The 25,488-nt window shown below is 40.9% G+C and overlaps 1 protein-coding gene across 1 annotated transcript in view; it reads left to right on the forward strand.

Annotated features, from left to right (window-relative positions):
• The first annotated feature begins 521 nt into the window (after positions 1–521).
• si:ch211-186j3.6 (neural-cadherin) overlaps positions 522–25,488 on the forward strand; it is a 71,624-nt gene continuing 46,657 nt past the window's right edge. The window contains exons 1-7 of the mRNA XM_046038681.1: positions 522–647; positions 13,738–13,935; positions 16,805–17,030; positions 17,941–18,145; positions 19,246–19,357; positions 21,532–21,781; positions 24,465–24,607. Coding sequence (XP_045894637.1) covers positions 626–647; positions 13,738–13,935; positions 16,805–17,030; positions 17,941–18,145; positions 19,246–19,357; positions 21,532–21,781; positions 24,465–24,607 — 1,156 coding nt within the window. The 5' untranslated portion in view covers positions 522–625. The remainder of the gene's footprint in view (positions 648–13,737; positions 13,936–16,804; positions 17,031–17,940; positions 18,146–19,245; positions 19,358–21,531; positions 21,782–24,464; positions 24,608–25,488) is intronic.

The raw sequence follows: 25,488 nt of genomic DNA on the forward strand, positions 1-25,488 counted from the left end.
GCACATCCATGTCATTGCAGTGGGTTTGTGGGTGGAAGGGGTATGAGTGCACTGTGCTATGTGTATGCTTGAGTACATATTATTTCTCCACTAAGTGTCTGTTTGGATAGCCGCAGCATTGTTCCATCACAAATTTGAGAACAGAAAGCATACTTCATAGTCAGATTTAATTATGTATGATATCACAGATAGTTGTGAAAATGCCATACTTGACTGCTAATGTAGTGCTTATGTAAATGTGACCTAATACCTGTCTGCCTGTTTCTCCACCAGTTTAATTTGAGAAGCAAGGAATTCCACACACCGTCGATCACTCGTACTCAATTTCATTTCATTTAAAAATATCCACCAGAAAGCTCCATTTGTGTATTTATGTTCACCTGTCCATCAAAAAGCCCAGAGAACACAGCGCCGTATGGCTTTTAGAGAACTGAGAATAGAGCTGTAGCCCATTCCATCTTATTATGTAGCATTCCAATCAATTTCTAGCCTTAAGATCTTATTCCTACACAACAAATGGGCTGTCTACAGCCTCTGTTAGGAAGCTTTTAACTCCCAATCTATAGTAATCTCACAGAGTATGTACAGCTAAAAAAGCTGCTTTGTTTAGGCTTTCAAAGTTTAGATGAGAGACACAAGGCAATCAGGTATTTACGATCAGGGCCTCAAAACTTTGACGCCACTTGCCTAACAAAATGTAAACAGTACTAGTGTATCTTCTTTTAAGACACATCTGAAAACCTAATTATCTTCAATTCAATACTCAACCTGTTACTGCCCTCATTATGCTGTAGGACTAATATTGATTTTTTTATAGAGCACTGGGCCCCGTTGGCTTTGATGGTGTATTTAGCATTTGCTGAAATGGTGAGTGGACTATTAAGCCTGTTTTTATGTGTGTTGGTGGTACCCCTCTGCTTTGTGGGTCTTGATGGGAAAGTGTAGGCTTTACTATTGGTATTGCTGATAGTTTGGCCACAGTTATATTGTCCAAACAATTCAATGAATACTGCAACACTTGGGGAACATTTTGTATGCATTGTTGCCTAGAGGCAGAGGATGATAAGAATACTGATATCAATATAATATCTGTGCATCTAGTACAGATATGCTGAAGGTCAGGGATGTGTTTAGCACAACGTAACCTTAGCGCAAAGGCTGTGAAAAACATTAGTCTACCTAGCCTAGACTAGGTATAGGGAAACAGTTAGAGTAGCTCTGTCAAAAGTCAAACAATTAATTGAAAAACTGTAAAGCTGTGCCTAGTTTATTTAGTAGTAGTAGAAGTAGAACTAAAATATGACTTACTGTGGTTTAAGGAACTGTTAGCTTATAGCTGTCCTACCTATCCCACTGTCCACCAAACAAAACTCAGGTGGTTCTTGGAAATATTGACAAGTTAACTCTTTACTTTTAGGATTTCCTTGTTTTGTGGACTAAACTCTGTGGCTACATTATGATGGTGTATGACAGTGCTCCTTTTTTAAACTTGTGCCCCAAGAGACACATTTGACTTCAGTTCGCATGTTTGTACTGTTTGTACTGATGATTCAGCAGGGAGACTTTTATTCAGTGTTAATTTGGGAGACCTGGATGCCTGAAATAAATTGGATGACTGCATTGTAGCCTGGCAAAAAGTAAGTAATTTACTGAGATACTTTGCATTTTACTTGTTTGCGTTGTTTTAGATGAAGCCAGTGGTTGCTAGCCCTTTCAGGTGTGCCTCAAATCACTTTTCACTATATAGTGCTCTATATCCATCCTTCGCCATTTTATTTAAATGTCTGAATCAGTGTGAAATTTATGCTGTATATCAGTGTTTTTCAAAGTGAGGTCCGGGGACCCCCAGGGGTCTTTGAGGTGGTTACATTGGGAAGTCCATGAGGTGGATTATTTTTGTCATTGGTTTCATAAACTTTCTGTGATAAAACATAAAAAAGTAAAAACTCCATCAAATGGGGGTCTGTGGTCTAATTTGATGTGAAAAGCTTTGAGAACCACTGCTCTATGTAGTGCTCTCGGAGTCCAACAATGAAACCAAAACGTAGTGGCTATTGTATTTACACTACAACAGTACAACAATACCACAATGCACTGAGCTACATTTAATAGAAGCAAATATCACTGTTATGTGATACTACGCTTGTCAGTGATGATGCAAAAACCTGCATTGTAGTGCTGGGCCTTTAATATTAGCTTCACCTCGACCCGCTACAACATTAAATTCTGCCCACACATGCATTAGTAATGATAATCCAATTATGTTGTTCGACAGGGCCATTCTTCCTGTGAGGACATTTTTTTTTGTAATGGGGTATTTTTACATTGAGACATTGCTTCTTTTATACAGTAAAATGTGTGAGTACTTCTTTCATCAAGCAATAATGAAAGCAAGCAATGATATTAGTGTATCTACGACTCGGAACTTTTATATATATTACATATTTCCCCAAAAGCTACAATTTACAATTAAAGCTGCAAGCAGCGTTGGGCAGGCCCTCGCACGTATAGCGAGTCGAGGTGTGAGGTGGCTGTGTTGCAGATTCTGGGGCTCTGCTGGTGTGGCTGTGAATTTGCCATGCGCTTCGGACGCTGTACAAAGGTGTTAATCATCACTTCCTGTGCCCACTTTGTGGCACTACATAGCACTTGGCACTATGACTGTAACTAAATATTGGCATGTAGATGTGTTCGGGGTGTGACTGTTATGAAGCACATAAAGTGTGGTGCAGATGTGAGTATGCACACTGAAGTTACAACAACTTCCTCTTTCATGGCGAATCATCGATTCTGGACGCCTCGGCCATGCCGTTTCACAAAAACAGTTTGCATAACATTTTATCATCAGTGGGATATTATTCTCTATATATACTTATATAGAGATATACTTATATCTAGGAGGAGTTTGTTAAAGTACGGAGTGTGTAAATCATCCAAAAATTACCATAAAATTCTAAATGACTGACTTCCTGTTGGTTTTAGGGCATCGCTCCAAGAGGCTTTTTTGTACATTTGGCTTTTGTACATGTGTCACAGAAATTTCGTATATGTAGGTGACACGTGCTGCTGGCGCTGCTTCTTTGAAGGTCACTTCCTGTTCCATGGGGGAATGTTGGCATGTAGACGTGTTCGGGGCGGGACTCTTATTAGATGTGTAAAATTTGGTGCAGATCTGATCATGTACAGTCAAGTTACAACAACTTAGAGTTTGATTAAGAGTTTAACTTTGCCGCCACGCCACCACCATGCCGTTAATTGCAAATTCACAAGTTTTACAACATGGCATTATCAATGTGTTAAGTGTGTCCTGGGACAGTTTTGAAGTTGATATGTCCAACCTGCTAGGAGTAGTTCATTACAGCGTAAAACATGTCATTTTCTGTTGCCAGCAGGTGGCGCTAAGACTTTGAGTGAAAATTGGCATATGGATGTGTTCAGGGCGCAACTCATTATATACATATCAAATTTGGTGCAGATGTGAGCATGTATACTGAAGTTATAACAACTTCCTGTTTAATGGCGAATCATCGATTTTTGACGGATCATCACGGGCAAAGTGATCGACTGGTAATAACCGTTGCATAACTTTTAATCGTCAATGGGTTTAGACTGCACAGCGAAAATTTGAAGTTGATCGGACTAATTCCCTGGGAGGAGTTTGTTAAAGTACGGAGTGTGTAAATCGTCAAAATGACCATTAAATCCAAAATGGCTGACTTCCTGTTGGGCAGGAAGAGGCTTTTTTGTATGTCTGGCTTTTTTGTATGTCTGGACATGACACACGTACCACAGAAATGTCGTACATGTACGTGAAACTTTGCCCGGGGGCTGCTCTGCAGGGGGCGCTAGCGAGCCATTTGCCACGCCCATGCACGAAACCCTTTTTTAGGCCTCCAAAATTGAGTTTACTTTGCAGGAAAAAGAAAGAAAGGAAAGAAGGAAAGATAGAAAGAAAGAAAGCTGATGTTCTTGAAAGTATAGGCAGCATAGAATTTTATACTGATGTGTATTTATCAAGTCAAGTTAGAAAAGACATTTCTGATCTATTGCCATTGCTGGAAGGGCAAAGCTTTGTCCCTCCATCTATTTTCATCCACATATTCTGATTAGTTTTAGATGTAAAGCTCAATAATATGCTCGATTAACACTCTTGACATTTCTCCACTGACTCAAACAATATCTTTTTTTTTAACAGAAAGTGGCATAGCAGGACGGTAAAAGAGCTTCTGGCACATATATGCAGGATTTTGTAATGTTGCAGGGCAGTGTTGAGCTCTGTTAATATCCCCAGTAATATGACTCAGTCAAATAAAGAATTAGATTTTATTTTGAACATTTTATTTCAGCCAATTTCTTTGCTCATCCATAAGTAAAAATTACCGTTTTGAGCCTGCGGTATGGAGGAGGCTGTTAACTGTGTGATTAATCATCTCTCTTTATTGCAAAATACTGTAGCCAAGGTAAATGTGTGACGAGGTGCAAGAAAGACCTTGCCTTTGCCTTTGTCAAAAGACAAATGTCAAACGACTTAAGTGACCAAGCATAAATTAAGCTTAGTGTTTGTACCTTGAGTTGTGTGTTTCACAGTCAGTGTGATCACTTGTGTAAAAGCAAAGGTTGCTTATATGGTTTCATCAACAGGCCTTTCTTCGGTAGCTAATCTGAAGTGTGTTTTTCATAGAGGCATTTCAATGCATACGTGGAAAACTGCTATTCTCTCTTTAGGCTTTCAGACACAATCAGGCTTTTTTTTCAGCTTCATATTGATTATGTAGTCAATAAAGTGTCTTTTGTCTATGAAGGACATGAGGAGGGCGGGACAGAAATAGTTTCTTCTATGACGGAGTAAGAATGCAGTATGTGTCCCAGGTCAGGTTATAAAGCTTTCAGCAGTATTTTCCAACATTTTGTCACCAAGAACGCAATTTGAATTCTGTCAACAAATAATCCACCGTAACAACAAACCGTGGATCCTCTCATGTGTGTTGGACTTTTCCGCATGACAAATATAACAACATGACTAAAAAGATCCATGACAGCATGACTCACATTCCTTTTAAGAGCAAGCCAAACATTTTGGTGGGATGGGAAAACGGAACAGGCTCCATTCACAGCTATTGACTTGAAAGTAATCTCCCTCTCTGTGAAGATTGTACATCAGAAAACTAAACAGATTTTATAAAACTTTAAGCAAAATCTTTGCAAAATATGAGCTTTCTCCTGCCTCGCAGCACAAAATACCCTTAAATCATCTGAAAGTAGTTAAGAGGGTTCCTAATCAATTACTAGAACTCAGTTATTACTTCCAGAAAAAACCCTACCCGATAACTGATCAGACATACCCTAGGGCACCATTAATCTGTATTAAGGAGGAGTTCTACACTGAAAAAAAGTAAAATATCTACTCAGCAGTAAAGTATATAGACTTTACATCAAGCATTCGTTTTAAAAACGACATGAGACACACAGGCTGTCCAGAAAGATTGCTGGCAAAAAGAAGTCACCTTAATCCAATATTGCAATCCAGTATTGCAATATGCAATATACAATTCCTCAAAACGTTTCAAGTCAAGTACAGTCAGCTGTGCAAACTTCATTATTCATTTGCACCTCTCGTGGCAGGAGGTTTGGAGCTTGAGCCTGTTTAGCCTGTTTGCATTTTTTTCAACATTGAAATCTCAAACCACTGCCACAGAATGGAACAGAAGAAGGCCTGTTTTCCAGGACACACATGACAGTTTGATCACATCAGTCTGGCACATTTGTATCCTCATCTTTATGGCTAGCAGGGGTTTGATGAGTCATTTTGAAAGTGACTAACGATCTGTCCTGTCATGGATGTATTTTTGCATCTCCTCTCTTCTGTCCGATCACGTTCAAATGATGTCCAGTCAGCACGTTGTTTCGGCAATGACAGAAGTGACACTTGTCATCACGCATGTGTGTTAAATGCAAATGCAATCTATTATTCAATCTCTTTCAGACAAGAATCACAATTTTAACACAAAAGACCCTTTTCACGACAGACAGGGCTCTCGTGTTGTGCATGCTCACTCACTGACAGGCCCACTTGGAATGGAGCCATTGTTAATGTCAAAATGTCTGCCTTAAAAAGGGTCTATTGACTGAGCAGCCCTTCTCCGAGATATAGGACGGTGCTCCAAGCTTCAGAAAAATGAACCTAGAGGGCATCACAAGTTATTGAGAGGACAAGTTTATCTTAATATTCATCAACAACAGTACAAAGTAAAATATATAAAAATCATGCTTTCTCCATAATATGCTTGATGGCTAAACATTTAGATCATGCTCCAACTTTTTAAATCCACCTTTCAAGTCTGCACAGACTATTTTACTGTTTTATATAGACTATTCTAGGGATGTCATGAGAACTGATACTTGTGTACCAAGTCGATGCCATGTCATTTTTTTCATCCAACACGTGGAAGATGGTGACAAGTGCAGTTGCTGCGACAGCTGCACCGTTGTATATGTTGGAAACCAGGCTGAAGTTAGTTTAACATTTAACATTTGTTGGTTTTTGCGACTGTTACCTTCAATAGCTCAGTCTCAAAGCCTCAATTTCTCCCAGTTATGGGATATGTTGGAAAGCACCTGACACTATAGGCGGAGTTAGAGGCCGTCTTAAAAGTACAGTAATACGATCCACTTCAATCGTCAATTACTTTTTTTTTTTCAACATCAAAATCTCATACCACTGCCAATATAGATAGTGACCACCCTTAAACATTTCACACCTGTGAGTTTGTAAAAAAAATTTTAAGAAAATTATTTAATTAATTAATTATGCACACTGCAATGTTTTAATTTCGATCTATTGTTTGATTTTAATTTTTACTGTTGTATAGAATTGGGTATCGAGAATTGTGGAATTTCACTGCTATTGGTATCGAAATTCTGGTATCGTGACATCCCTGGACTAATCCTTTTTAAAGATTTTTATTTGGCACTTTGCATTTAGTCAATAGTTGACACTAGAGACATACAAAAAACTTGGGAAGAAAGGGAGACCCATACCTTGGGGATGCCTGAGTTTTTGTTTGTGTGTGTGTGTGTGTGTGTGTGTGTGTGTGTGTGTGTGTGTGTGTGTGTGTGTGTGTGTGTGTGTGTGTGTGTGTTTGTGTTTGGGCAGTGCCAGCAGTCTTACTGGAGTTGCACGGAGGATCCCAAAGAGAGAACAAGCGAAAATGTGTAGGGCTGCACGGTATGGGGAAAAAATATCATTTTGCGATGATTTTGACAGATATTACAATTTGCGATATGATTCACAATTTGTGGGAATTAATCATTTTTGTACTACGGTTTTAACTAAAAAAACTATTGCACAACATGGCATTATCAATGTGTTAAGTGTGTCCTGGGACAGTTTTGAAGTTGATATGTCCAACCTGCTAGGAGTAGTTCATTACAGCGTAAAACATGTCATTTTCTGTTGCCAGCAGGTGGCGCTAAGACTTTGAGTGAAAATTGGCATATGGATGTGTTCAGGGCGCAACTCATTATATACATATCAAATTTGGTGCAGATGTGAGCATGTATACTGAAGTTATAACAACTTCCTGTTTAATGGCGAATCATCAATTTTTGACGGATCGTCACGTAAAACTATTAAATTATGATGATGTTATATTTGTTGGGGTCTGTACCAAACAAACATGTTTTCTTACATCTGGAGAACAAGATCTGCAGCACTACAGTACTTCATCATAATGTTGTTTTGTGACATTTTTGACCTTCATCAAAAATTGAAGCTTCTACAATTTGGATGAAATTTTGATTTATTGTTCAGCCCTACAAATCCCGTTATTTCATGGGTGTGAATTATTGGTTTCATGATTCAATTTGATATCACGATGCATCACGATGTGTCACCTCTAGTGATCGGAATCTCTAAGCAACTCATGATTCTATTACGATTATGAGGGCTACAATGCGATTGTAAAACAATTAGGATAAAGATTTATTTTTCTCACTGTGTGACTACTTGGTACTTTTAAAGCAAAGTATTTGTGATGGTCCAACTAAGTAGGTAGTAATGACATGCAGCTATTTAACATTACTTCCTGTAAATGTAGCTAATATTACATGGCAATATTATTATTATTACAGCCTTATTACTGACCTCTGTTGCTGCTATTTTTTGTATAGATTCAGATATGAGTTGCACTATGCACTTTACAATGCTCCAACCACACCATGTTCACTTCGCCTTAATAGAGCGTCTCTTTTTCTGTAGTTACATTACATTGTGATCTTGTTTTGAGCATCAAGGACCGTGAGACACGGAATTTCGTTCATTTGTGCACTCGGAATGTGGATGTCGAATCCGTGTATGGTTAGCCTTACCATTCTTGCACAGTGTGTGAGTGAAAATCATTAGTTGCGCATTGATATTAATGATCATGTGAAATTTTGTGGAGTCAGTCATTCATTGAGCAGCTGCGGTGTGACAAACAAGGAGAACGCGTCTCTGTTATGTGCACACCACAGACGGTCCCGTGCTGCAATTCCGCATTTTTAAGTTCTGCCTTTTTTGTTCCGTCAACATTACGTTATCAATTATAATTTTAAAAAATCGATTTTTGACATTTGTGAATTGATTCAGAATCGTCCACATCGCAATCTAAGCATCGATCCCCCCACCTCTTGTATTATTGTGTGTAAAAACATTTGATGGAAAACGTCTTGTGGATATGAAAGCGAGTTGCAGAAATGAAAATATTTGAAAGTAATTTTGAACATTTCACCTTTTTAAATATTGTAAAGTTATTTTAACATATAAAGACAAGAACATATGCCATACAAATAAGTCATAGGCCAGATTTTAACATATTCAGTTATATTTACTTTCCCTACAGGCTATACAGTACTACTGTATCTGCATTCAACACTTGCTCCTCTCTAAATCCTCCTCTTTTATGTGCGCAAATAGAAGTGAACAGGGCATATCTTTCTCTGCTCAAGGCAATAGAACAAAAGGGATTGAATGAGTTTTGTAATTCTTTTGGCTGGACTACAAGAAAAAACAAGCTTACCAGAAAAAAGACTATAGCTGTGTCTGATGGGAGAGAGCCATCCAGCCATTCATTTTCCAAATGAATGACTTATCCTGTTCAGGGTCATGCAGGTTACAGGCGACCCCAGCGTACATCGGTGACACTGAACATCTTCACTGAAAAAACAATTAATACTAATAATGTTTAAAGTAAATAATAGAGTTCAGGGAAAAGACATCCTACAACAGTAATTACTGCTGTAGGATGTTTTTTGTTACAACTCCCCATAGCCATTTGTAGTTTTTAATATTGGATTGGTGAGGTACACATTTATCTAGACATGCAGTTATCTACATCTTTTTTATATCTCACTGCTGCAGAAGTAGAGAGACTTTTTTTGTGTAGAATAGCTGGATTTAAATGGAGGAAAGAAAAAAAATTGGATCTGCCCCCTTGTGGAATCAGACCTGTACAGAATAGTGCTGCAAATTACTATTTACTTATTGTGATGTGTTCATTTAAAAGATATATCAGATTGAGCTCTTGTCACCCTGAAGGCCACTTGCTGTTGGCTCCAGTTGTGCTGAAGTGAATGGGTTACTCTCGCGCAAAATACAAAGGCACAAATTTGCCTTCCACACACGTCAGGAGCCTTAACATCCACTTTGCAACTGCACATGTGTTTCGCCATTGATTCTGAAAGTTATTGTTCCTTTTAAAGATACGACGCTGTCAAACATGTACGTTTGCATGCCAGTCAAGATAAATCTCTAAACGTCCCCTTAGTAAACTGATGCTGATGACACAGATACTATGTCATGTTGCATATGTGACTTGTTTTTTTTATTTCAATCACCTGAAAGTTGTGTCACAACCCTGGCAAACTGTTTGCAGATGTAGCTGCTAAAAGACACACATTTTCTGCAGAAATGTAGATTTGAATGTGCAGAACTCGAAGACATAATTGTCCAGAGGTGAAAATCCCTGCATGCGTGTTTACATGGTTAGTGTGTCAGCCATTCTGAGCCGCAGAGTCCGGGGTGTGTAGTGCTGGGATCCCTGAGTTAATAGATTTCTGTCTCCAGTGCTTTTAGGTTGTTGATCTCCTGCTGACGGCTTCACACTCTGCTTTGAGCACAGAGACGGCGAGGGGGGCAGCTTAGAATAGAGCCTCCTTAACACTGCAAACATTTGGTTAATGTACCTTATTACATTGAGCTGATTTTCACTTTCCATTCACTCGCTGCTAAAAAAGCACCACTGAAATTCCATGTCTCGCACGGGCCATTGATATTTATGCTTGCAGACGCAATTTATTTAATTCCACACAGAAATATTTGTAGCTTAATTTCCTCCCTCACTGGATGTAGGAGGAACAGGGGAACCATAAGAAGACCATCTGATATAAATTAATACTGTATGTTATATCCTACTTTTCTCTTCTTGTGGTCTGTGCTCTACTACTGTATGTTTTCTTTCCAAACATGGATGCTCCTAGTATCTATTGTTGTGCTGCGCTGTTTGTTGTGCTTCCCTTGTGCTCTTGTCTCTCTAATGTTATTTTACTTTCTGTGCTAAGCATCACACAATACTCCTTCCTCCACGCTGCCTGCCTCCTTCCCCCTCTCTGTCTCTTCCACTCCCTCTGTAGATATTTGTGTTTCTGTATCTGTGCCTCACTCCTTCACTCTGTTTCCTCTCATCCCCTTCCCACACACACTCAGTGTCCTTGTACTGTGGGCAGTGTACATGTGCACAGAAGCACTTGAGACAACTTTTTCCCCCTCCATACCAGCAAGCCACTTAGCAGCTTTATATAGCAACTACCCAAGGAGAGGATTAACAGCAGGAAACATCAACAGAATGGCTTGCAGTGATATAGAACACACACTCATGCACGACTCATGCACGCGCACACACACACATGCAAACCCACCACACTCATTGTACTCACTGAGCCTTGGCCAACCATACAGTGCACCCATCATCCATTTTTTTATTACGTTAGTCATCCAGCAGATGCTCTTATCCATATGGGATTGTACTATATCATATTATATATATATTATACTATAGACCGGCTTTTCATCACACTGAGCGAGCCGAAAGCATATTTGATAAAATCCAGTGGAGCCTGTGAGCCTCTGCCTTGCCCGGTTATTTGATCGGATCTTTTGTCTCGGTCAGGTGAGGCAGGTTGTGTTGGTTTGATGCTCATGGGGCATCGCTCACTGCCGCTCTGTACTTAACTCACCAGATCACAGAGAAATCGCAGAAGTTTGCAGCTCCAGAACATGTAGCATGCACACCAACAGTCTCTCACCTCGCAAACACACACGCACACTCACCACACTAGTACATTCTTCATTATCATTCCAGAGCTGATAGGCTCTAATTATCTGCCTTGGCTCTGATTAGTCTCTATGTAACAAGCTAATTAGATGGAGCCTTGTAAAATCATCACCACCATTACCACGGAGACATGGTTGGAAAAGACAGCAAGCAAGCAAGAGGCAAGGAACATGTCTTGCACTGCTCCCCGCAAAGATTTAATAGTCAACTAAATGTTAAGTGCTGGAGCTCTGATTTCGTTTTGATTAGGTGGCTTTTAAAGCCCTCTACATAGCAAAAGGAGCTTTCTCCCTTCTTATTATTCATCACGAAAGGATTGTTTCGTCTTACAGGGCAGGATGATCTGGCTTAAACGGCATAAACTGCCGCAGTCGACATTTTAGGAGATAGCATCTGAACATTGATTAGTTTCTCTGCCCCCATGATACTGTGGCTATTTATCCAAAACGAACTATCGTCAGATCCGAGTCAGAACTTTTCTCTCCGCAGAGCAACTTTAAAGCCTGAGCAGAAAGCTAGATTAATTCTCTCCTCTAGCTTCTTCCTCCCTCTGTTATTATCCCTCTAACAATCCTTTTAGGAGCTGTCACACACTTTATAGCTATTGTGTTTCAGTTGTGAACACTCCAGAGCTAGTCTGGAGTGCAACACATTGTATTTCCCATCAAAATGCATCTTAACTGTAAGCCAGTTAAAAGAAATAGGAATTGTGATCTCAGCATCTGTTTTCTGCTTTCCAACTCATTTGAGCGAACACGAGGTGCTGTAAGAGATTTATTGTAGCAATTCGCACAGTTTGAAGACTTTATACCTTTTACTGTATGCACGTTGCGCTCATTGCCAATGTATAGTTTTCTATTATCAGCTATAATCAACCTTGGAGAGACGTTATGTTAAAGAATATTTGGGAAACCAGCAAAGTAGAACTGTTTGGTACAGCGACAGCGCATCTGTTGAGTCAGCCCTCAGCTAGAGAAAGGATGCATCACAAACTCCTGCTTTTGTCTTGGATTAAAAGTACATATATAGCCTGTGGTCACAAACAGGAGAGCTTTTACATAATGGGATTTGAAATCCATAGTAACTTTTAGCCCTTAGGTAACTCACCTCTGTGCATAATGGTGCACTGCCGTGTGTTTGTTTGTGAGGGGGAGAAAGAAAGAGAGAAAGAGACATGCTAATGTCAGCTACGTCAAATGTGCAAGCATGTGTTTGGGTGTGACGGGACGACTTGCCTGTATGTCAAATCTTTGTGATTGTGTCCATATCTGTGTGAGCGTGTGTATTTGTGCGTGTGTGTGTGTGTGTGTGTGTCTGTCCAGCAGGGGTTCTTTTTCTCTGGGGTGAGGTAGATGGCCTCTGTGGATCGCAGCCTACTGAACTGGTTGGCAGCTCTTCTGACATTCCTTCACGCCACGTTGACACAAGATCACAGCCAATATTTGCGGAAATAGTGTCTTAGCTCACAATTCTGTGGCTTGCTCCACTTTGCAGGAATAGATTCTACACAAAAAGTGCCCTAGATCGAGCCCGTGACAGTGTCAGGAGTTTTTTGTGCACATTGTTTCCAAATTGTGTCACTGTATTTAATGTGGATAACTATCTCCTACTATCAGTTCCAGCGAAAAGCACACTATGCTCCTGTCATAGAGACTGCAACGCAGTTGTACACCGCTTTTCTTCAGGCGCTGCTGTGCACTTTTGCTGTCTGCCCTGGCTCAGGGTGAGCGAGATGGTAATTGGATTCCTGAAATCTTCTTATTCACTCCAGTGAGGCAGTGTGCAGGCGACAAAATGCCTGCAGCCATGAGGCATCATCCCTAGGCCCCTGTGGGAAGATCACAGTAGCTTTACACGGACTTGGTAGATGGGACTGTGGCTGAGTCTCTCTCCCATGGGAACCTGGGTGTCTGGATGCCTGGATTGGAGCCCTGATGGAGAATGGATGGATGACGTCATGTCCACCAACCTCCACCGTGGCCCCAAACAGCCCTCCTGACATCCACTTACAACAATCTCCCAAACCCAGCAGCTATGGCGAAGTAAAAGGGAGTGGAGAGATAGCAGGCAAATTGCTGTGGTAAAGATAGTGAATTGATTTTGACCAAAACTCTGAGCTGAACTGTATTGGGATCACTTCCACATTGCAGATACAGGAATCACTGAGATGTATTCTAATCCTGCAGCATTATGTTTTGCCATCTACCAGTGAGGATATATATCTCACATACCTGTACCCTCAGTTGACTCGCTGCTTGTCGGTGCTTCGCATTCCCTTGGCTGCTTGTCTCCCCTCCACACACAGTTACATGACAGCTGTCACTTTCAGTAACCACGGCTCCATCACTATCTCTGCACTATCCCCCAGGCCCAGACTGGTACCTGAACAAAGTGAAGCTGAAGATCACCGATGTCAATGACAACGTCCCTGAGTGGAATATGAAGCCGTACCCTTACCTGGCTGTAGTGTCCCCTGAGGCCCCTGCAGGAACGTTTGTCTACCAGCTCCAGGCTCATGATGGGGATGAGGGAAAAAGCGGAGAGGTGGAATACTTTTTGTCAGATGGTAAGTTGCTTTTTCGCACACACACACACACACACACACACACACACACACACACACACACACACACACACAAGAAGTATAGGACAGAAGTGGTATTAAAATAGGTTGTGTTGTTGTTAAAATAGGTTGACAGGCTGTAAAGCCTTGGAAATAAATACAACTAGTCAGACACCAGCACAAACGCTCAGATCGACAGCCACAGGCATTCACACATTCATTCATGCACTCATACACTCTTTAGGTGTCCATTAGCTTCTCTGTCTCTCTGTCACCCTGTCTATATCTGCCTCTGTATCCCCCCTCCCTTTCCCATACACACACGTACACTCACACACATGCACACACACACAGCTAGAGGCCTTCACACATTTGTTTATGCACTTATCATGCACTCTTGTCTATCTGTCTGCTTCTCTCTGTTTCACACACACACAGAATCACACAAGCATGCACTCACACAAACAGGCGCACACAGTGTGCTGTTGGACGTCTACCAGAGTAGGAGACCCCTGGTGGGTTAGGGGATAAAGGTCTGTTGGCATGTCAGAGATGGGGGGGATGTGCTAATCTTGCCAATGGGGTTTTACAAAACACTGCTGACTTCCCTCTGACTCACATTAGTCTGCTGAGTTCAACCACAATTACCGCAAGGTACCCATGGTCTGACTATGCAAAGAACTCTTGTAAGCAGTGAGGTTTACCTCTAAAAGCTTGTGTGAAATAAATAGTTTCCAATTAATCTAGACCCAAAATTTCATATGTATTTATATGACCCTCTTATCCTCTGCTTAACTTTTAAGACCTCAAGAGGATGAGAGTAGCAGGCTTTTTGATGAGCGGGGTCAGTCTGTCCCCCTTTTTTGTTTGTTTTCAACAGTGGTAGGAAAAGTATAGATATTATAGATAGATATAGATATTTTATTTAAAGGGGCCCTGGAGTTTTCCTGTAAACAAACAGTTTTCGTGTTTCTCACCAAACCACAATGTATCCTTGAGGTCACATTTGTTGAATGCATTTCCTTCCTCATAAAACATTTGCAAAGCCCATTTCTTAAATATTTAATCTAAATACATTGTTATTTTCCATGTTTGCTTGCTAGCTGTCGTCTTCCTCACTGGTTTTGGTGCATTGATACATTGGTTGGTGCTTTGCTGCCACCAACTGTGGCTTCGTGGAATAGTGTGAAACCAAAGGCAGGCTGTTATTTACGCGCGTGACACAAACAAAAACAAAATAGGGATCCAGTAATTAAAACATTGCTTCATAGCACTACTTTTGACAAGACAGTAGTGCTGCTATGAATTCAGGAAAGTGGGGAGATAGAGAGAGGGGATGACATGCAGCAAAAGGCACCAAATCAAACCCGGGCAGCTGCGTTAACGTCTCAGCATTCAATATAAGTTTGAGGTTATGCAGAGATTTGTGAAGTACGTTAATGGCAGAATGTAATGGACATGCCGCAAGTAACAGAGCCATATACATACATACAAGATTGTGTCATCTGCTTATCAATAAAAATAGATTATATGTCTCAGTTGGAGACTGTTGTTTTTTACATTAAAATTCTGAGTTTAAATTCAGAACACATTTCACATGTGGCCCTAATCCTCTTCCGTGTCTGGATACAAGCGGGAGAATGAGGTGGTCTCCATCACACAGCTAATATTGTTTTGCAGCAGTCAAACCAGCAAGTAAGATACATTGTTGTTGGGTTGATAATGACAAGAATCATCATTCAATAGTAATAAGTTGGGGCAAAAAGTAGGGCTGCACGGTTAATCTAATCGCAATGTCTCCCTGTGTGTAAACAAAAAGGTGTGTGTGTCAGACACTCTCCTCTATGTATGCACTGCAGTCTGCTCATTATCCACGCCCTCACCGCGCTCTACAGTGCAACCATTTCACTAGCATATGGCCCTAAAAATAGATACTTGCGTACCGGAAAAGTGATTCACGAGCACAGTGTGCAAGTAAAGACCCCTCCGCACCGCACTGCAACGCTAATCATTCAAAACAAAGTCGGACTGGCCAATCACAATTGCGTATCGCAATATTGTCCACAGTAATTGTAATGTGACTTTTTCTTCAAATCGTGCAGCCCTAGCAACAAGGTATTTCCATGTTAAGTTAATGAGTTAATGAGTTTTGTCTCTAAAACAATGCAAATGCTCATCTATAGACGTGCCACTAAAATAGCACCCACCTACCTGAACTCCCTCATTCAAGTTTATGGGCCTTCTCATTCACCACAATCTGCAAATGAACAACTAGTCCTACTGTGACTTGTGTCAGGTGGAACGTGTTCAAAGGCTTTTCCTTGATCTATTGTGGCTTGGATCGTACCTAATTTGTACATTGCTTTGGACAGAAGCATCTGCTCTGAATAAATTTAAGAGTAATTTTAATAAAGATGCCTTAAATAACTTAATCCATTGGGTGTTATATCATAGTAGAGCCCGTGTTAGAATGATAAGAGCATGGTGGACATTGATAAAACTATCAAGAGGCTTTAATAAAAGCAAAAATGTGGCCTTGTGGTACAAAAAAAGAACATTTAGTTAAAATGTACCAAGTATGTTTGTGAGTTGGTTTATTCATATGACTACACTATTACAGTAAGATGTTTTGAAACAGAAATAAATGAATTGCACAGAAAGATTTAATTAGTAATACAAATGGTAATTTGAACATGAATCATATTATAAGAAAAACAAACTCTGCATGTGTTAACTCAGTAAACCAAGCGTAACAGAATCACCTCTTTCAAACTGCCATTTGGGTAACATTTCTAAGTTAGTATTCAAGCCATCAGAATTGGATTGGTTTGGATCCAGTGCTAGAAAATAATTCCATTGTATTTCCCTGTAGGCGGTGATGGCTGCTTTGCAGTGGACAAGAAGACAGGCCAGGTGGTGACCACGGGGCTGGTGCTTCAGAGGGACAGAGAGTACTTGTTAAGCGTGGTGGCCCTTGATGGCCTAGGTAGCCGCAGTGCCCCTGCCATGCTCTCTGTGGTGGCAGGAGCCAGAGCGCCACAGTTCACCAATACCAGCTATGCCATTTCCATACCAGAGAACACGCCTGAAGGACAGCCGTGAGTACTGCACGTGGCGTGTGTCAAGATTCACTCGCGCATACATAAGCAGGCATGAATTAGGGCTGTGTGATACAGGCAAAACGTCATGATATTTTTCCTTTTGTAATATCAAATATTGTGTGCTGATATTTCGCCTTTTCTGTAGACATTACAGTATTGTGATATATATTTTTTTATAACAGTGATGCTGGGGCTTTTATTCAAATGTGGTCTATTCCCATGTGGTTATCATCTAACAGTCTTCTGTCAGATCCTTTATTGTTGCCTCAATAGGTGTAATTGCCTGCTCCTGAAGAATACAAAGGAAGAACAATATTAAAAATTGTATCGTCAGTATACCTCTTTAAACACTAGGGTGAATGCATGCATGAAAGCATCGTGATTAACTTACACAAGGACTGTTTAACATGCACATCACCAACGTTAATACCCTACATTTGTAATAATTAAAACTGAAACGCATGCCTGTACATCTCTGCAAAAACAAGTCCTACAATAACTAATGCAGACATGCTTAAAGACACACACTTGTCTTCTGTGTCGATTTCCAAACTCTACCTGTTAAGACTTGTGTTGATGACTATTCCATATTTGGTCACACCAGGGCACTCAACCATGAACAACATATCATCTTCACACACCATTAGAGAATGCAAACAATCTTAACCGTGAAAACAAACATTGATATCTGCATAATAGTATCACATTATTACAATGGACTGACAAGTACTGATAGACTCTGTTTATAGCACATAGTCAATGAGCCAAACCGTAATTGATTTCAATACAGTGCAGTGCTGATGTAGGAAAAGAGGATTTCGATTTTAAGTCAACATGTGTGCATCTGAAATCAAATAGTAAAGTCTGTTTTTCCTTTTCTTTTAATCACTTTCTCTTTGTCCTGCAGCTTCCTGGTGGTGTTTGCCATTTCCTTCCAAAAGCAGCCAATCAGCTACAGCCTGCTGATCAATCCCAGTAGCCTTTTCAGCATCCGGCAGGAGTCGGGGGAGATCAGTCTTACCAGGACGCTAGATTATGAGAGTGACCAGCGACGCTATCTGCTGATGGTGCGAGCCAGCGAGGAGCCCGGCAGCCTCAGCACTGCCACTGAGGTTAGTTTAAGAGTCCATGCACTCAGGTCAGCTAAGCCCAAAGCTGAGGTCCACTGTGATGTTTTATTATTGCATCTGTCACACAGGTATTTATTCTTACTGCTGAATTAAACTGAAATAAAAAATCTGCTATGTCACTGGCAGTTGTTGTGTTGTGCTCTCCCACTGGACTGTCACAAAGCTCTCAGACAGACCAGTTTTCACCTAAATGATATGTGGCTGGTATCGGCTGACCAGGCTGCATTAATGGCAATGATCTGATCTCAGCGCTGACCTTTTGACATCGCACTACTTGGCGATAACCACAGAGGAGAAGCAGCAGTGTTTGTGGCTGTCTACAGGAATGGCATGGGTGAATGGTTTTCAAATGTTAACAAGTGGACTGGGGGCCCAAGTGAATTTTTTCCTGCGATTTGTTTCACCCTTTTGTTTTTGTCTTTTGTTTTCAGTAAGTGCTTTTTGTTGAGAGTGTGATCAAGAGGTGAACTGTGTAAAATATAGAACACACTGATGCGCTTGGCATGAGAACTCAAAATCCAAACACTTCATTTACAAACGACTATTTCTTGCTAAACTATTCATGAATTCAGTGTAATCTAAATTATTTATTCAAAGATTTTGTTACCCAATTATCATGTCAGGCACTCACTTCGAACCACAGATTTAGCAAGCAAAATCCGCTTCTGCTCAGCTGCATGTTGGTGAGTAGGAGATGGGAGACTAGGAAAACCTATCCCAGCTATTTCAGGACTATTACTCAGCTGTCACTTCACACTTTACACACAGTGGTGACAGGGAGCTTGTAGGGCGGAGGGCACACACATGCTCAGAACATTTCTATTTTCGACTCAGGAAAATCATGAAGTGGAAGATAAAAGATGTGTTGAACTGGCAACTTGAGAAACTATAAAATGCAATTTAGATTATTTTTTGGGGTCAGCTTTCTGTACAGAGAATTTCGTACGGCTGTCTCCTGGATTCGAGGGTTATAAAAGAGAGGCTAATTTTGTATTCTTCTACTCTGATTTTGTCTGTTTTCTCTCCTCTCCTCTCCCATCTCCTCTCGTCTCTTCTTATCCCATCACACTGGCACTAATCAGGTTCAGGTGTTGATAACGGATGAGAACGATTGTGTCCCAGAGTTCCTCCAATCCATCTACAGTGTGGATGGAGTCCCTGAGACTGTAACCACGGCAACATCCCTACTGCAGGGTGAGACTCCTCTGACCCTAAATTTCACATCCATCTGGCAGAGAAACTATTCGAAAAGTAACTTTTTCTACAAAAGAACTATCAAGAGATGTATTTTGGGAGAAATCCAAAGCTGCATTTGAGACTTTAGGTCATTGTTTCAGCATACAGACCCATAATGCATCTATTTTTGCATACTGACAGGAACTAATAGATCTTTCTGATCTGCGATCATAATCATAACTGAACTAGCTGCTACAAAGACACCGTACATTTGTTTTGATTTATTATGTACTGTATGAATAATGGCATGTCAATTTATCTGTTACTGCATCACTCTCCCTTATAATTATCAATTATGAGGCTAAAGGCCTATGAATTGCAATTACCACATATTAACTTCAGTAGAAATGTTCGTAAAAATAATACATTTTAATTAGTTAATTAATAATTTAAAAAATACACACCAATGAAGAAACATACTGTGCAAAGTGAAGTGTAGAAATTCACTGTAATATGTCTTTGAATTGGATTAATTGGTTGTTTGATAATAGGTGATAACCTATGTTCCTTGAAACCACATTCACTAGCACTTGTTTGCTGCTTGAAAAAAACAACACCTCGGATTGCACTCATGAGATACCTTTGAGATCCATTTAGCTGCAGCCTTAGATAGAAAAATACCTCAACAGGATTTGCAAATATTCCACAGTCTCTTATACTTTACTCACAAATTAACAGGGGCTCTTGGCAAAAAATACCCTAAGTTCAGAAAAAGCACATTAAATAAATAAGATGCCCCATTATTCAGGACTATTCCTTTTTGATTTCACCTTTTTCTATTCAAATGTTTCTGCATCTGTGGGACTTCTGTCCCCCGTGGGCTACCATAGGTGATTCGTGGGAATCTCTGGCTGGGCGATTGTTTCTAGTGGATTCTGGGTGAGAAAAATTGAACAAATTGAATCTGAAAACATTCGAATACACAGCCTGGAGCGGTAGAAATTGTTGGCACTGCAGAGCCAGCAGTAGGAGAAAATGGCACCCAACACAAACTAATGCATCAACAAAAAATAAAACAACCAGTACGGTAGGAATAACTCAGCAGTGGAGGCATCAAAGGTAGGAGACAGGGAGTTTTCTGACAGAGCTGCCAATGGGAAAGTTAGATCTTTACACTACAAATAGACTGTTGCCAATACACCATGAAAATGTTTGACTTCATAGTTAAAAAAAACTGCCCCCTTACAGAAGCCCAGAATGTTCCAACAATTAAGATCAAGGGGGGTAAAATCTGAAAAGAAAAAGCATTTGTTAATTTCTTAATCTGGTGAACTGCACAGCTAACTAATGAAATATCAGTGTTTTGAGGCACCAAGGGAATAAAACCCCCACTACCCCATCAGCTTGTATTCTACTGGGGTAAAGACACAGATGAATAGATTACAATTAAGCCGTCACTTCAACTTTACCCACAAAGGTTGATGGTAAAGAAGAAATAAATAGTCTTGTATTAAAGCTGTGAAACACTAGTGACAGTGAGGTTTAAGGGAAATTTACTACTTCAATTCTTTAACATTTAATGAGTCCGTCACATTGTACAGGCTATACAAAGAATGCATAGTAAATTGCCAGTCTTGCCACTATATTACGAGACATTGAGATGGAAGGCGAATGAAGCACTGAGATGCGCCGACTGCTAGTGCTGATGCCTGACACTGAGGAAATAAACACATCAAAAGGATATGCAATATGCAAGAGCTGGAGGGGCTATGTATGAAACAGTGAGTTTAAGTGAAATTCACCAAACAACAAACCTAAATTAGCTTTGCAACCAAGGGTGTCAATATCTGTGGCTGTAGTCTTAGAAAACAAATCTATAGTTTTCTGTGTAATTACCTCAGAATGAAATCATTTCCAAACACTCTCTACAGAAAATACTCATCTTTCTTGTCGTTGGGTTCTTTTTGCTGTCTTCATACTCATTTTTGCAAATGATAATCCCGGAGGGGCACTGTGCATTTTGGGGTAATTGTAGCTGTCAGAGCTTATGATCTATTACATGTTTAGCAAAGCTATAAAGAGATAATGATCTACACAGATGTCAACATATTCATCAGCTGAAGCCATCTCATCAGCTCATTTCGATTAATTGTAAATTGATGGTCCTTGTGTGATGTCTTCCCTCCCGCCAGTGTTGGCCACGGACTGTGACTCGGGGTTAAACGCTGAGCTCACTTATTACACGCTGAGCCCAGACTTCAGCATTTCACCCCATGGGACCATTTTCCCTGCTGGTCGGCTGGACTATGAGAGGCCTAACCATCTGTACGAATTTGTGGTGATGGCGATGGACAGAGGGGATGATCCTCACTCTGGCACTGCAACGGTCCGCGTGAGGATGGCAAACATCAACGATGAGGCCCCTGAATTCTCCCAGCCTGTGTGAGGAGCTTTATCGCTTATACTTGCATCCGCATACAAAATACCTGTCCATTCTTTCTATGAACTCCCATTTCCTCCATCATTTTTCCTGTTAACTTTGGCCGTAGTAATTTTTTCAGATTTCGTCTTTCTGCCTTTTACCTAAGACCAAACAACAATAAAAGCATGACCAAGATGTGAACTTTAAGAGAAAGCTGATATTGATGTAGTTATTGAGAATTCCTACTTATGAGGACTCAAAATATAGCATCTGGAAGATTATATATTGGAATAAAAAAGTGCAAGGCCAAGACACAAAGGTGCTATGAGTAAATCAATAAGCTATTACAAAAAGTATTCAGTGTGTCCTTGTGCATGTAAATGTCAGATGACACAATAATACGTTCATTTGCAAGACACCTTTATACACCAAATGCAACATGCTCAAGGTGCACTTAACAATGGGCAGAGCTCAGCTGCAAAGACCAACAATTGTCACCAAGATGTCAAGTTTAAGTAATGTTCCTTCTGCTTGCTCTGATCCTTTATATTGAAGCTTTGCTCTTTGAGCAACACAAATTAGTTGCATCACAGATGTATAGGTTGTTACGTTACACATAACAGAGCTGCCTTCCTTCAGGCTGTTCGTCACAATAATATTTGATACTGGGAATCCTGCCATGAATACTGGCCAACTTGCATCAACAGTTCTGTAGTAAAACCACTATGAGTAAGAAAAACTATATTTTATTTGGTGTTAATCACAGCCATCTGGCATCAACAATCTATTACTCACTTCTCACACATTACACACATACACAATCTGACATTGTTACTTTCATAGTATGTTCTTTGCTAAAAATGTCTCTTGTTTAATATCCAGGGTAAATTGAGTATTCACTCGCCATTCACTGGGGCTTATTTTAGGTTTGCTCCAAAGGTATGCAGTAAACTGACATTCGGATGCAATCCAGTGTGTCCTTGACCGCTTTTTTGGCAAAGCTGTGTGAGTGGGTGGGCAGCAACTGTCACTGTGGCTCCGCTGCATTTATTCCCCCAAACGAGTAAGCAGCTTGTCCTGTCAGTCATGTTTCAATGACCGACAAGACTGTTGCAGACCTCTGTTACCCGCTCTTGTTGCATTGTCAGGTGTCAGTCTCAGTGGGTGGCTAGACACAGAGCCAAACAAACAGGTGGGCAGAGAGGTGGAGATGTAGTCAGACAAACATAAAACTGAGGAGAAAAACACACTGAAACATGACTGCAGGGCAAGCAAGAAGAGAATACCAAAACATACACGGCGAGTAGACAGGAGACAGCCAGTCAGATATGCAGATAAACAGAGAAGCCTGTCGGCGGTCAGACAAATGCTGTTGCCAGACCAGCAGACAGATAGTGGGAAATGCAGGCATTTTGCCAGGTAGGGTGTGTTGGGCGCTTCGTCATAATGTGGCTTACTGAGATGTTGATAAGTGCTGTGAGGGCAGAAGAGGACAGAGTGGCAACAAACAAAACAAAGACAGGCATGTAGAGGTAGACTGATACTACATATAATGTTTATGAAATTAATCTCCAACTCAGGCTAATTGAGATACTCCGACATGTGAGCGGCCAGGATAATGTGTCCTGGCATGTCCTCTCAGTTCACGGCTGAATGAGATGTAGAGAGGGTAAAAGTGATTGAAGTGAGGGATGGACAGGCAGAAAGCAAATAGCCCATAGACATGCAGGCCAGCAGACGGACAGGCAGGCTTACTCTGTTTGAGTACAACTTCACAGTTCAGTGAGATGTGGGGAGATGCTTCAGGAAGAAAAGCAGAGGGAGTGTATATGTCTCATCCCACAGAGCTGCGGAGAGGTGGCCTCTGAGCCGGGTGACAGATTACAGGTCACTCATGTTGCCACGGAGACTGCCGCGGCTGGCGGAGATGAATCACCCATCAGCGTTCTTCTGTAAACCATCAATCACCTCTGACTCCCCCCCTCCCTACACACACACGGACATAGTTATACACACACATTAGAAGAGGATACAGCACAAAATCTCACAGGGGATGACTTCTGCTGAGGAATCAGCCCAAACTCCGTGAGAACGCCGCCCCGTCTTATATCCTGCTCCTCTCTGTCTATCAGCCTTCCTCTTTACCTCCCCCTCCCCTCTCTCACTCCCACATATCACTTCACCTGTCATTTCAGTGCCAGCCTTCTTCGTCACCTGCTCCTCTCTTCTCTCTCGCCTTTCTTGCTCTGTTTTCCATTTCTCTTCATCTCCGCGTCCTCCAAGTCACGCAGTTCATCTCCACCCCGTTGTGCTTTGTACCACAGTGGTATATCAGTCTCCTGTGTCTCGCTGGGCATCTCGCTGCCCAGCACCACAGAGAAAGCAAATCACTGTTGACATTTTAAAAGGCACTGGATCAAATGGCCCACAGTAGGCTGGGTATGTGGAAGCACCATTTGTTCAATGACTTCAACATCCCAGTAGACATTATCATTTGTCTCTGGTCTGGCCATCTAAGAGGATAGGTTAAATCATGGTGACAGGCAAAAGGCACAACCATAAGTCTAATCAGCTTGCTGATACTTTGGACTGTGTAAATCATTTGTATCTCCTGTCTGTATTTGTTTCTATCAATGACTTGTGACTTAATGTGTTTGTATTCTCAGTTTCTTGCGCTTGTTAAACTTGAGTTCTTCTTTGCAGATACCGAACGTTTGTTTCTGAGGACGCGGGCCCCAACACCCTCGTCGCCACAGTTTTGGCCAAAGACCCAGATGGCGATGGTATAATCTACTCCATTACAGCAGGCAACGGGGAAGGAAACTTCATCATTGACAGCCAGAAAGGTGATTCTTCTTAATTTTTCCGACCAGGCTTCACATTTGCAGCCCTCACTTTTAATTGACAGGCTTTCCGTCAAATCACACATTCAATTTTCTCTAATACATTCCTGTGACAGTGGTGTGCAATGAACGCCCTCTACTTTCAAAGTCAATGTGGAAAGATATTGAAAGTTGATATTAAAAGCTATAATTTCAAAACGAGTGCCACTCTTTCTGTTATTGGGGTCATAAAAATAAACGATATCATTATTTAAGAAATGTCCACACTTACTTTTTCTTTTTCTTTTTTTTGCACGTACGGAGAGGAATGTTCTCAATGTGTCGGAGCTTTCTAGCATTGGTGACTGCACAGTTTATCTTTTTTTTATTTACCCTTTGATCCGAAACCAGTGGCAATCGCTGTGACATTTGTCACCCAACCCTTTCAATTCAATTTCACAACAACTGCTCTATCATAGCTCACAATCTTCAGGCTGTGCTCTGCCGGCTCCTCTTTCCTTTGTGTCATCTTTTTATATTCCTTTCCACCCTTTCTGTGTATCCCCATAGCAAGAAAATGCTAAGGCTGATATCCTTTGGGTGCAGGAAAGCCACTATTCGTCCCACTTACTGTATATACGAAGAGTGCCGGCTCATTGAATAGCTGCTAGAGCTCAGGTCGCATTTGTAAACAAGGTTGACATTTAAGCCTGGAGAATTACCGTGTACATCCCACAGTTCACTTATTTTAATGTAGTGGTGCAGTGCTGTCAACGTCACGCATTGTCATTAGAATCCAGGGCGCTTCTCTGCTCTGTGGGCAGCCAGGATCACAAGTAAATTGGGAGAGAGGAAAGGCAGGCATTCACATCTGTCTGTATCAGCATGCCGTGTTGTCTTTAATC

The sequence above is a fragment of the Micropterus dolomieu genome, linkage group LG22, assembly GCF_021292245.1.
Source record: "Micropterus dolomieu isolate WLL.071019.BEF.003 ecotype Adirondacks linkage group LG22, ASM2129224v1, whole genome shotgun sequence".
Lineage (NCBI taxonomy): Eukaryota > Metazoa > Chordata > Actinopteri > Centrarchiformes > Centrarchidae > Micropterus > Micropterus dolomieu.